At 47.9% G+C, this 11,957-nt stretch overlaps 1 protein-coding gene across 3 annotated transcripts in view; it reads left to right on the forward strand.

Moving 5' to 3' along the window:
• Positions 1-9,710, forward strand: part of GTF2IRD1 (GTF2I repeat domain containing 1) — a 108,759-nt gene extending 99,049 nt beyond the window's left edge. For 2 of the 3 annotated variants that reach the window (XM_066576818.1, XM_066576826.1), the window contains exons 27-28: positions 6,335-6,430; positions 9,481-9,710. In XM_066576818.1, coding sequence (XP_066432915.1) covers positions 6,335-6,430; positions 9,481-9,549 — 165 coding nt within the window. In that variant the 3' untranslated portion in view covers positions 9,550-9,710. The remainder of the gene's footprint in view (positions 1-6,334; positions 6,431-9,480) is intronic. The other variant, XM_066576832.1, reaches the window with a different exon arrangement.
• Positions 9,711-11,957: the final 2,247 nt, after the last annotated feature.

The raw sequence follows: 11,957 nt of genomic DNA on the forward strand, positions 1-11,957 counted from the left end.
CCCGTTCGGCGTGATTGCGTGAGGTTTCAGGAGGAGGAGCAGGAGGAGGAGGAGGAATATTATACACAGATTGATGAAGCAAAAATGTCCCCGTTTTTGATGGTGATAGAGAACGATGCTTCCATCTGCGGGTGCAGCCTACGTATTGCTTAGGTATCGCTGCTGTCCGCTGGTGGAGAAGAGAAGTCTGGGGAAATCCAGCCTTTGTTCATCTTGATGAGTGTAAGCCTGTCGGCACTGTCGGTTGACAGGCGCGTACGCTTATCTGTGATGATTCCCCCAGCCGCACTAAACACCCTCTCTGACAAGACGCTAGCCGCAGGACAAGCAAGCACCTCCAGGGCATACAACGCGAGTTCAGGCCATGTGTCCAGCTTCGACACCCAGTAGTTGTAGGGGGCAGAGGCGTCACGGAGGACGGTCGTGCGATCGGCTACGTACTCCCTCATCATCCTTTTACAGTGCTCCCGCCGACTCAGCCTTGACTGGGGAGCAGTGACACAGTCTTGCTGGGGAGCCAGAAAGCTTTCAAAGGCCTTGGAGAGTGTTCCCCTGCCTGTGCTGTACATGCTGCCTGATCTCCGCGCCTCCCCTGCTACCTGGCCCTCGGAACTGCGCCTTCTGCCACTAGCGCTGTCGGATGGGAATTTTACCATCAACTTGTCCGCCAGGGTCCTGTGGTATAGCATCACTCTCGAACCCCTTTCCTCTTCGGGCATCAGAGTGGAAAAGTTCTCCTTATACCGTGGGTCGAGCAATGTGTACACCCAGTAATCCGTAGTGGCCAGAATGCATGTAACGCGAGGGTCACGAGAAAGGCATTCTAACATGAATTCCGCCATGTGTGCCAGAGTACCTGTACGCAACACATGGCTGTCCTCACTAGGAAGATCACTTTCAGGTTCCACCTCCTCCTCCTCAGGCCATACACGCTGAAAGGATGACAGGCAAGCAGCATGGGTACCCTCAGCAGTGGGCCAAGCTGTCTCTTCCCCCTCCTCCTCATCCTCCTCATGCTCCTCCTCAACGCGCTGAGATATAGACAGGAGGGTGCTCTGACTATCCAGCGACATACTGTCTTCCCCCGACTCTGTTTCCGAGCGCAAAGCGTCTGCCTTTATGCTTTGCAGGGAACTTCTCAAGAGGCATAGCAGAGGAATGGTGACGCTAATGATTGCAGCATCGCCGCTCACCATCTGGGTAGACTCCTCGAAGTTTCCAAGGACCTGGCAGATGTCTGCCAACCAGGCCCACTCTTCTGTAAAGAATTGAGGAGGCTGACTCCCACTGCGCCGCCCATGTTGGAGTTGGTATTCCACTATAGCTCTACGCTGCTCATAGAGCCTGGCCAACATGTGGAGCGTAGAGTTCCACCATGTGGGCACGTCACACAGCAGTCGGTGCACTGGCAGATGAAACCGATGCTGCAGGGTGGCAGCGTCCGCGTGGGACTTGCGGAAATGTGCGCAGAGCCGGCGCACCTTTCCGAGCAGGTCTGACAAGCGTGGGTAGCTTTTCAGAAAGCGCTGAACCACCAAATTAAAGACGTGGGCCAGGCATGGCACGTGCGTGAGGCTGCCGAGCTGCCACCAGGTTACGGCTGTTGTCACACACGACCATGCCCGGTTGGAGGCTCAGCGGCGCAAGCCAGCGGTCGGTCTGCTCTGTCAGACCCTGCAGCAGTTCGTGGGCCGTGTGCCTCTTATCTCCTAAGCTGAGTAGTTTCAGCACGGCCTGCTGACGCTTGCCCACCGCTGTGCTGCCACGCCGCGCGACACCGACTGCTGCCGACGTTCTGCTGCTGACACATCTTGATTGCGAGACAGAGGTTGCGGAGGAGGAGGAGGAGGGTGGTTTAGTGGAGGAAGCATACACCGCCGCAGATACCACCACCGAGCTGGGGCCCGCAATTCTAGGGGTGGGTAGGACGTGAGCGGTCCCAGGCTCTGACTCTGTCCCAGCCTCCACTAAATTCACCCAATGTGCCGTCAGGGAGATATAGTGGCCCTGCCCGCCTGTGCTTGTCCACGTGTCTGTTGTTAAGTGGACCTTGGCAGTAACCGCGTTGGTGAGGGCGCGTACAATGTTGCGGGAGACGTGGTCGTGCAGGGCTGGGACGGCACATCGGGAAAAGTAGTGGCGACTGGGAACTGAGTAGCGCGGGGCCGTCGCCGCCATCATACTTTTGAAAGCCTCCGTTTCCACAACCCTATACAGCAGCATCTCCAGGCTGATAAATTTGGCTATGTGCACGTTTAACGCTTGAGCGTGCGGGTGCGTGGCGGCGTACTTGCGCTTGCGCTCCAACACTTGCGCTAGCGACGGCTTGACGGTGCGCTGACAGACATTGGTGGATGGGGCCGAGGACAGCGGAGGTGAGGGTGTGGGTGCAGGCCAGGAGACGGTAGTGCCTGTGTCCTGAGAGGGGGGTTGGATCTCAGTGGCAGGTTGGGGCACAGGGGCAGAGGCAGCGGTGCAAACCGGAGGCGGTGAACGGCCTTCGTCCCACCTTGTGGGGTGCTTGGCCATCATATGTCTGCGCATGCTGGTGGTGGTGAGGCTGGTGGTGGTGGCTCCCCGGCTGATCTTGGCGCGACACAGGTTGCACACCACTGTTCGTCGGTCGTCTGCACTCTCAGTGAAAAACTGCCAGACCTTTGAGCACCTCGGCCTCTGCAGGGTGGCATGGCGCGAGGGGGCGCTTTGGGAAACAGTTGGTGGATTATTCGGTCTGGCCCTGCCTCTACCCCTGGACACCGCACTGCCTCTTGCAACCTGCCCTGCTGCTGCCCTTGCCTCCCCCTCTGAAGACCTGTCCTCAGTAGGCGTAGCAAACCAGGTGGGGTCAGTCACCTCATCGTCCTGCTGCTCTTCCTCCGAATCCTCTGTGCGCTCCTCCCTCGGACTTACTGCCCTTACTACTACCTCACTGATAGACAACTGTGTCTCATCGTCATCGTCCTCCTCACCCACTGAAAGGTCTTGAGACAGTTGCCGGAAGTCCCCAGCCTCATCCCCCGGACCCTGGGAATTTTCAAAAGGTTGGGCATCGGTCACGACAAACTCCTCCAGTGGGAGAGGATTCGGAACCCTTGCTGCCCATTCTGGGCAGGGGCCCGAGAACAGTTCCTGGGAGTCTGCCTGCTCCTCAGAATGTGTCATTTTTATGGAGTGAGGAGGCTGGGAGGAAGGAGGAGCAGCAGCCAGAGGATTCAGAGTTGCAGCAGTGGACGGCGCAGAACTCTGGGTGTTCGATAGATTGCTGGATGCACTTTCTGCCATCCACGACAGGACCTGCTCACACTGCTCATTTTCTAATAAAGGTCTACCGCGTGGACCCATTAATTGTTAGATGAATGTGGGGACGCCAGAAACGTGCCTCTCTCCTAATCCCACAGCAGTCGGCTGCAATACACCTGGATCAGGAGCTCGGCCTGTGCCCACACCCTGACTTGGGCCTCTGCGTCCTCACCCGCTTCCACGTCCTCTAGGCCTACCCCTACCCCTCAGCATGGTGTATTACCAGTAGTGCAGAAACAGAACGCTGTAATTAAATGTGCCGCTTATTGGCCTGTGGTTGGAGGCTGACTTCGCTTACGGAATGCACAGCAGAGCCAGGAAATAATTTTGTGCAAGCCTGCTGTAACACTTAGCTGGCTGCGTATGAATTAGGACAACTACCCCCAGCACAGACCCAGTACACTGAGGACGGTCACAGGCAGCCCAAATAGATTTTTTTTCCCAAATGTTTTTGGAAAGGCCCACTGCCTATATACACTGTATATGTCTTCTCTCTCTGCGTCACCACTACTGGCCCTGGAGTATGTAAAATAACTGCAAACTGTTGCACTGTGGACTGGAATACAGCGGTGATGTAACAGCCAACACAGAGCCAGGAAATAATTTTGCGCAAGCCTGCTGTAACACTTAGCTGGCTGCGTATGAATTAGTACAACTACCCCCAGCACAGACCCAGTACACTGAGGACGGTCACAGGTAGCCCAAATAGATTTTTTTTCCCAAATGTTTTTGGAAAGGCCCACTGCCTATATTCAATAAATATGTCTTCTGTCCCTGCCTCACCACCACTACTGGCCCTGGACTATGTATAATTACTGCAGGGCGCAATGCTCTGCACGGCCGATATACAAAAAAAAAAAGTGCAACACTGCAAAAAGCAGCCTCCACACTACTGCACATGGTTAGATGTGGCCCTAAGAAGGACCGTTGGGGTTCTTGAAGCCTAAAATACTCCTAACACTCTCCCTATAGCAACTCCAGCAAGACAGCACTTTCCCTGATCTCTGTCAGAACGCATCTGTGGCGAGCTGCGGGAGGGGCCGATTTATATACTCGGGTGACACCTGATCTCGCCAGCCACTCACTGCAGGGGGGTGGTATAGGGCTTGAACGTCGCAGGGGGAAGTTGTAATGCCTTCCCTGTCTTTCTATTGGCCAGAAAAGCGCGCTAACGTCTCAGAGATGAAAGTGAAAGTAACTTGAACATCGCGTGGTGCTCGTTTCGAATAACGAGAATCTCGAACACGCTAATACTCGAACGAGTATCAAGCTCGGACGAGTACGTTTGCTCATCTCTATTAACAAATAAACACAAGCAACTAGCACCACAGGTACTGAACTCAATAGTGCAGTACATTGCATAGATACCGGGACAGAATAATCATTACCTATGTATATGCGTGCATTCATCTTGACACATAATATTTGGCTAAAAATGTATATTTAATCTTCATCAACAGAATCACAAAAAAAACTCCAAATGAACCAGATATAACAGAAAAAATAAATAAAAAGGGGAGAGGAAAAATGAACAAGAACCCCCAAACCACCCCTCTCCCCCCAACCCCTTGGCACAACTCTTAAAGGAAAAAAAAACATAAAGTAGAATTTTAACTTAAAAGGCAGGTCAATCGGGTGTCCTTCAATTTATTTCTCTCTTAACACCTAAACAGGCGCTCCCATTGCTGTCGCGGGACAATTTACCCAACCACCCCAGATCTTATCGAATTTCTCCGGGCATTCCCTGGCCATATATGTCAGTTTGTACATTGGGATTGCAGAATTTACCACCCGGACCCATGCATTCTTGGTTGGCTTCTCAGGGTGTTTCCAGTTTAGTAAAATTACCTTCTTGGCATAGAAAAACAGCAACGTATACAATGTGTCAGTTGCTGCAGCCACCGATAGGGTTCCAACAAGCCCAAAGAGGCACACTCCAGGGTGCATGACCCTTGGGGCCCAAAATGTGCTTCCATGAATACGAGAACGTCCCTCCAGTAGTCTTGCAAAACTGCTCACTCCCAAAACACGTGTATAATAGTTCCATCTGCAACTAGACATCGTGGGCATATCGCCGAAGAGAGCAGACCCATAGTGCACCGCCAGGAAGGGGTATAGTATATGCGGTGCAAGAATTTGACTTGGATAAGTCTGTCTCCAGCGCTAACCAAAGGGGGACCAGAACCCTTAAGTATGTCCCCATCCTCTCCTGACATCAGATCAGGGATATCAGCCACCCATTTCTGCATGACCCTCTCACTCAGCGGGGCGAGATGTTACGCTAAATGGGCATAGAAGCTAGACAGTGGTTTAACAAGTTTGCACATCTGTGCCAAGCCCTCCAGTTGTGTCAGAGACATTGAGATAGATAGGCCCCCAAATTGGGCCCTGACTGCATCCCGCAGCTGGTAGTATCTAAAGTAGCAATTCTCTCAGTTGTTCAATTTGATGTACCATATAATGTACTGAAAAACTTTAAAAAATTTCTACATGGAGGGAAATTGGGAAAAAAACCACAATTGCGCCATTTTCAGGGAGGTATTGTTTTGCAGTGTATACACTGCGGTAAAAATAACATGATAACTTTGTCCTGTGTGTCAGTGGATTATGACATAATGGAGACAAATAAAGTGTCCGGGTAACCAAAAACCTGCAAAAAAAAAATCAGTATAAAGGATATGCTATACTATATCCCAGTGGTGGCGAACCTATGGTACGAGTGCCAGAGAGGGCAAACATGCCGTTCGTTGCTAGTACTACTAGAAAAAGGTGACCAGATGTCCCGATTTAGGCGGGACAGTCCCGCTTTTGGGCCCTGGGTACAGCGGGACAACCTTTTGTCCCGCTTTCGGGAAGTTTAGCCAGCTTTTGTCCCACTTTCGGGATGTTAGGTCACCATGACAGTGATTACCAGCTGGGGTGCTGCAGCTCCCCAGCTGGTAATCACTCAGTGGCACTGCTACAGGTGTACAAACTGACGGAAGTGTGTGCACCCAGTTCTTCCGCCCCTGACCTCTGCTCCTTGGTTCCGCAGGAGGAGAGGAGAAGGGAAGAGGAGTCCCGGCGCACACACTTCCACCCGCAGCAGTGCCGAGCAGAGAAGCAGTGGCACTTCCAAGACAAGGAGGATGTAAGTATATTGGTCTCAGGGGGCGCTATTACTACTGGGGCTACTGTGGGGGTCACTATTACTACTGTGGCTGATATAGGGAACACTATTAGTAATTGGCCCCAGTAGTAGAAAAAAATAAACTTAGTTAAAAAAAACCTGCAGCTCTCCCCTGATCCAGTGAAGAATTATTCCCTTACCAAAGGTGAGGCAGCTAGTACCTTAGGGTACCGCGCTGTCCGTACCAGGTGAGACTACACAAAGACCTTTTTTTTATTTTTTATCTCTGGCGCTTTCCGGTTTTTGAATACCAGTAGTAATAGTATCACTGAGGCCAAAATAGGGGACATTATTACCACTAGGGCCACTTTGGGGATCACTGTTACTACTGGGACCAATATAGGAGACATTATTACTACTGTGGCCATCACTGTTACTACTCAGGCCAATACAGAGGACACTATTACTAGTGAGGCCACTGTAGGGGCCATTATTACTACTGGGGCCGATATAGGGCACACTATTACTGCTGAAGCCACTCTGCATGTAGCAGAATACCTCAAGCTGACTTAGACCACTTTCACTTCGCCGAGAAAATCGCACGAGATTTTTGTGTAGCGAGAAAATACCCCGCATGTTCTATCTTTGGGTGTTCCCTTGGAACGCATCGCCCATTGTTTTTAATGGGACAGGAAAAAACATTGCACGCCACGCCATGTGCATGTGAGTGCAATGCGAGGTTGTGACTTCTGCTCTCAAGCCGACTCCATAGAATCCCTGCACACATCCACTTTACATAGGATTAAACTCATTCATTTAAAAAATCCACTAGAAGAGTCATTCTTTTCGATTTAGGGCTCAGTCACACGGGCGCATCGGTGCCCGTGTTACTGCACCTAGCAGACGGCCGTACCTGAAGACGGCCATCTCTCTGCAGTGCCAGAGGAAAGAACATGTGACTGGCTTCATTGCCAGTCGTGTTCTTACAGCAGTGCTGGAGAGAGACAGCCGTCTTCTAACTGACAGTCATACGGGCGCATCGACCGATGACCCCGTTTGACTGAGCCCTTAAAGTGAATGCCGTTGAGCCGCATTGCCAGACATATATTTTTATACATTTACACTGATTGGTCACTTTATAAGAGACGGTAAGACCATAAGAGACACCCATCTAGTAGCATGTCAGACATCTTTTGGCCACAGCAACCACAGCAATTCATGGCATAGTTTACACTAATTGTTAAAATCTTTCTGCAGAATTTTGACCTATTTGGACAGGATAGCTACTTGTAGTTGCTGCTAATTAAGAGCTGACACCCACTGGCGTTTTTTTCTCGATTGTACTGCGAGAGCAAGTGAAAACACTTGCCTCGCAGCGCGAGAAAAAGCCGGGATGATGCTGGGATATTGCCAGTCTTTTCAATGGCGCCAGCTACCGGTCCAATTGAAAGCAGTAGTTTGTGGCAAACCCTGCAGTATGATTTTCGGGTAAGGGCTTGAAATGTAAGCCCTTCCCTGAAAATCATCATTAAGTGGTAAAAAAAAGAAAAAAAAATGTACTCACCCCTCCGCTGCTCAGACGCGTCCTCCGGCTGGCTCCCTGACACTGCTGTCCAACACTTTCAGCAGGTGGGGATTTAAAAATCCCTGACTTCTGAAAGGGCTGTGCTGATTGGCTGAGCGCTCAGCCAATAACAGCTAGTGCTTAGCTATTGGCTGAGCGCTCAGCCAATTACACCTAGTGCTTAGCTATTCATTCATTGGATGAGCGCTCAGCCAATAGCTAAGCACTAGCTGTCCAGCCTAAGAGGGAGGTGCAGACAGTTCATTAATTTATGCTTTTTATTTCAAATTCTGAATCTGCCATCAATAAGGTGCAACAGAAAACTGAATTCCAATGTAATGTTTTGTCACTGGTCAGCGATTCAAATTTCCCCCTTTCGTGCCTGTTTTCCTTATGGCCCTTTAACCCCTTATGGTGCACAAACTGCAACAAAAATGACATGCTAATTTTACTCTATTCCCAGGGTGAATCCCTCTAGTTCCGCCCCCTTTCTCTCTCCACTATAGGGAAATTCTTTGGGGAGAGAGCTGGAGGGAGTCCCCTACTGCCCCCCGCTGCTGGGGAATTGTCCAGCAGCAGGACTGGAGGAATACTCCGCTGCATACAGAGGGACATTTAAAATGTGCTTCTGGCCAGCAGGCTTTAAATATCTTGCTATAAGCAACAGGGTATTCCCTCGGTTGGCAGAAAATCATCTTTTCCTGCACAGGAGTTTCCATAGACTCCAACTCCCATAGGGGCCAATGGAAACTCCTGCACATCACGCACCAGCGATAGGTCAGATCCTATCTTTTGTGCGCACAACGGAGCTACATGTGACCTGCAGCATGTCCTATCCTTGTTAGATGCGAGCTGTTTTGCGCGCCTCGCATTCTCTCATGTGAGTGCTTTTATAGGAACTTAGTGGTTCCAATTCGAAGCGTGTTCTGTGTGCTGCTAGCAGCGCGGGAAAAAAAACGCTTCTCTGACCAAGGCCTAATACAGTGCCATTTAGTGTAAACCTATACATATTTTAAACATTGTTTTTATGTCTGTTTCTTTCTCTTGACAATTTAAAAATAATGGGGCTTAGTATGCAAACTTAGATTAGGCAGTCTTAAAATGTGCCCAATTTATCACAGTAGATCTGCCGAATGATAAATCTGTTGAATATTAAGACTGTGTGCTCCAAGTTTAAACCACCTTTTAGTTGGCATAATATATGCCATAGTTTTTGTCTATTTAGGCCACACCCCTTTATTGAACCAAGCAAATAAAGCCTTTTTGAAGTCCAATAGTATAGAAGCCCCATTGGGCCTCTTTTGTTAACTGTTCAGCAACATTCACAAATGAAAGTTAAGTTCCAATTGGTTGCTGTGAGCAACAAAGACAGCCTTACTATCAGACAGTTTTAGTCATTGAGGCCTATTGCCTTTTGATAATGGAGTCACAACTGGAAAGAAACAAAATGCTCTTAAAACTATCTTGCAATGCATGTCTGATATGTTGTGTTCTTCCTTTGTTACAGCAATGGCCCATGTACATGTTGGACTATGGAGGTGTGAATATGCCAATTCCTGGACAGATGAACTACTAGTCTCTTCAAATGGAAGTGGAATGGAAATATGTAATTATTGTATAAAAATGTATATGGACAATATTTAACAATGCCTTTTAGTTTTTTTCCAATAATTTTTACAGTATGTTTCTGCCATTCAAGAAGGCCTTTTTGGAATAAAATGTGTTGCCTTGTTCTGATTTCTGTCTTGGTGTTATATGTACGGTGATATATACTTACAGACAATTTCCTACATGTCATAGTCAAGAATGTAGTCAAATGATAACAAGGCTTATAAACTAACACTGTCTAAAAGGTAGACAGTTCTATAATGTGCCAGATTTATCATAGTAGCTCTGCTGAATGAGAAATCTGTTGAATTTTAAGACTCTCTGGTTTAAGTTTAGACGACCTATTAGTTGGTTTATTTTCCACAAAATTTTGGCACAATTTGCAGTAATTTGGCACAATTTAGGCCCCAATACCCTTTTCTGGACAATTCAGAAAAAGTATCTAAAAACTCATAGTAAATGTGACGTAAAGCATGTAAGACAGTTTTCTGGCATAATTTGTGCCAGAAAACTGTCATATTTTGAATAGTACAGTAAATAAGTCCCTATGTATTTTTCCAAACAGACTTTGTTTTACATATCAACAAAGGTACCACAGAATGAAATGAATCCATCCTTTCACTTCTCAGCCGATTGCCTGTCACAGTCTGGAGGTCTCTTCTGTATATTACAGCCACTTCCTTGCAGTGTAGCTTCCTTTCTGATGCTTGTCAGGCACCTTCTTGATGGTGAAAAGTTTTTTGTTTCACTTTCATATCTATCCCATGATGCATCAGCATAGCATTAGTTAGAAGCAATATAATTTCTGCCTGCTGGGGGAACAGTTTAATTATTATCATTACCTTCTATATTCACCTAAGGAAGCTACAGACCATAAGTATACAGTCAGGAGGATTAGCTGTGATCTCTATTATAACTGTGTGACAGGAGCTGTGTGATCATTATTGGTAACTATAATGGGAGTGACTATGTCCCCCTCTAGGCAGTTTCTGTGGTATTATTCATGCAACAGCATCACTCACATTGAGATCACATGACCAAATGAGGAGAAACAGTCTGGGAGCATCAGACAGAAAGAACTAACTAAGCAAGGTAACACTAGCTCACTTATATATACTGGTGGTGGCTACATCATGAATGAAGGGGAAAAACATCACCGGAGTGACCCTTTTAAACTGCACTTAATACTGATGGTCAATAAAGATCAAAACGATCTTATATCTACTTGATGGGAACCTGCCTATCAGCTGTAAGAGTACAGTCATACAAGGCAGGTCTGCTGAGACTTTCCATATGGAATGTCAGCACGGAACGTCTGCAGCATTTACAGTAGAAGTGAAGTGGATCAGATATTTGAAATGCAAATCTGCAGCATTTTTGTAAGGAAACACATAAGAAAACCTGCAGTACTTGATGCAGCTTTCATGCAACATAAAATTCAAATTTACATCTGCTAGCATTTAGGCAACTTTACAGTTGTTCAAAAGGAGTTGTGTCATAATTAAAAGTTTTCCCCTACCCACAATGGTTGGACCATCACTGATCAGATTGCTATGCTGTGCATAGGGAACAACTGTCAATCTTGGTACACCCCTTTAAGTTGTTAGTCTTACTCCAAGTCAGTGGTAGAAAATTACAGAACATAATGAACTGAAGGGTATTGTGCTCAACAGCCGTGGGCTCCCCTAAGGGTGGAAATGCATGTGGCCAACCTCACAAAACATAAAAGGTTAAAAAAAAAAGTCTAAACCCGTACTGCTTGCAATTCCTGCGGTCACCAAAAAATTTTAATTAGAGGTGATGTAGGGACGTAAAAAAATAAGCCTTAACGATGCCTCTTAACTAAGGTTATATTCACATTTGCTTTGGAGCCGACTTTATGCATCATGGGGGTCTGTTTGGCGTGTTGGATTACAGATCCAGCACAGGTTTCTGACTTCCACATATGTGAGTCGGCTTTAATCAGGTATGCAAAGCAAAAACCCTCCCTTTATTGTTAAGAACCTTAAGAAGTGGTACACTCAGGGGCTGGTTGGCAAAGTTTAGCCTGGGGGGCAAGTACACAGCACTGGCCCATGAGTATCGACTAAACCTAAGGGCTCATTCACATGGCCGTATGAGTACAACTATGCAAAGTCTTGCAGTATTGTACTCATCGCAGCCCCTACGTTGTGCTGGCAGAAGAGCCAGCAGAGATCACGTAGGAGCTGCGATAGGCACATTTGTGACCATCTGGGATGCCAACTTCAACAGCATACGAGTTTTGGCGGATCTAAAGGCTCAGTTACAGCAAATGTGAACTGATATGCCACAGGAGCCTGTATGCCTCCATACCCGCCCGTATCGCATTTTGCATCCAAGCTAGAGGTGGTACAA

Source organism: Eleutherodactylus coqui, chromosome 1 (genome assembly GCF_035609145.1).
Source record: "Eleutherodactylus coqui strain aEleCoq1 chromosome 1, aEleCoq1.hap1, whole genome shotgun sequence".
NCBI lineage: Eukaryota > Metazoa > Chordata > Amphibia > Anura > Eleutherodactylidae > Eleutherodactylus > Eleutherodactylus coqui.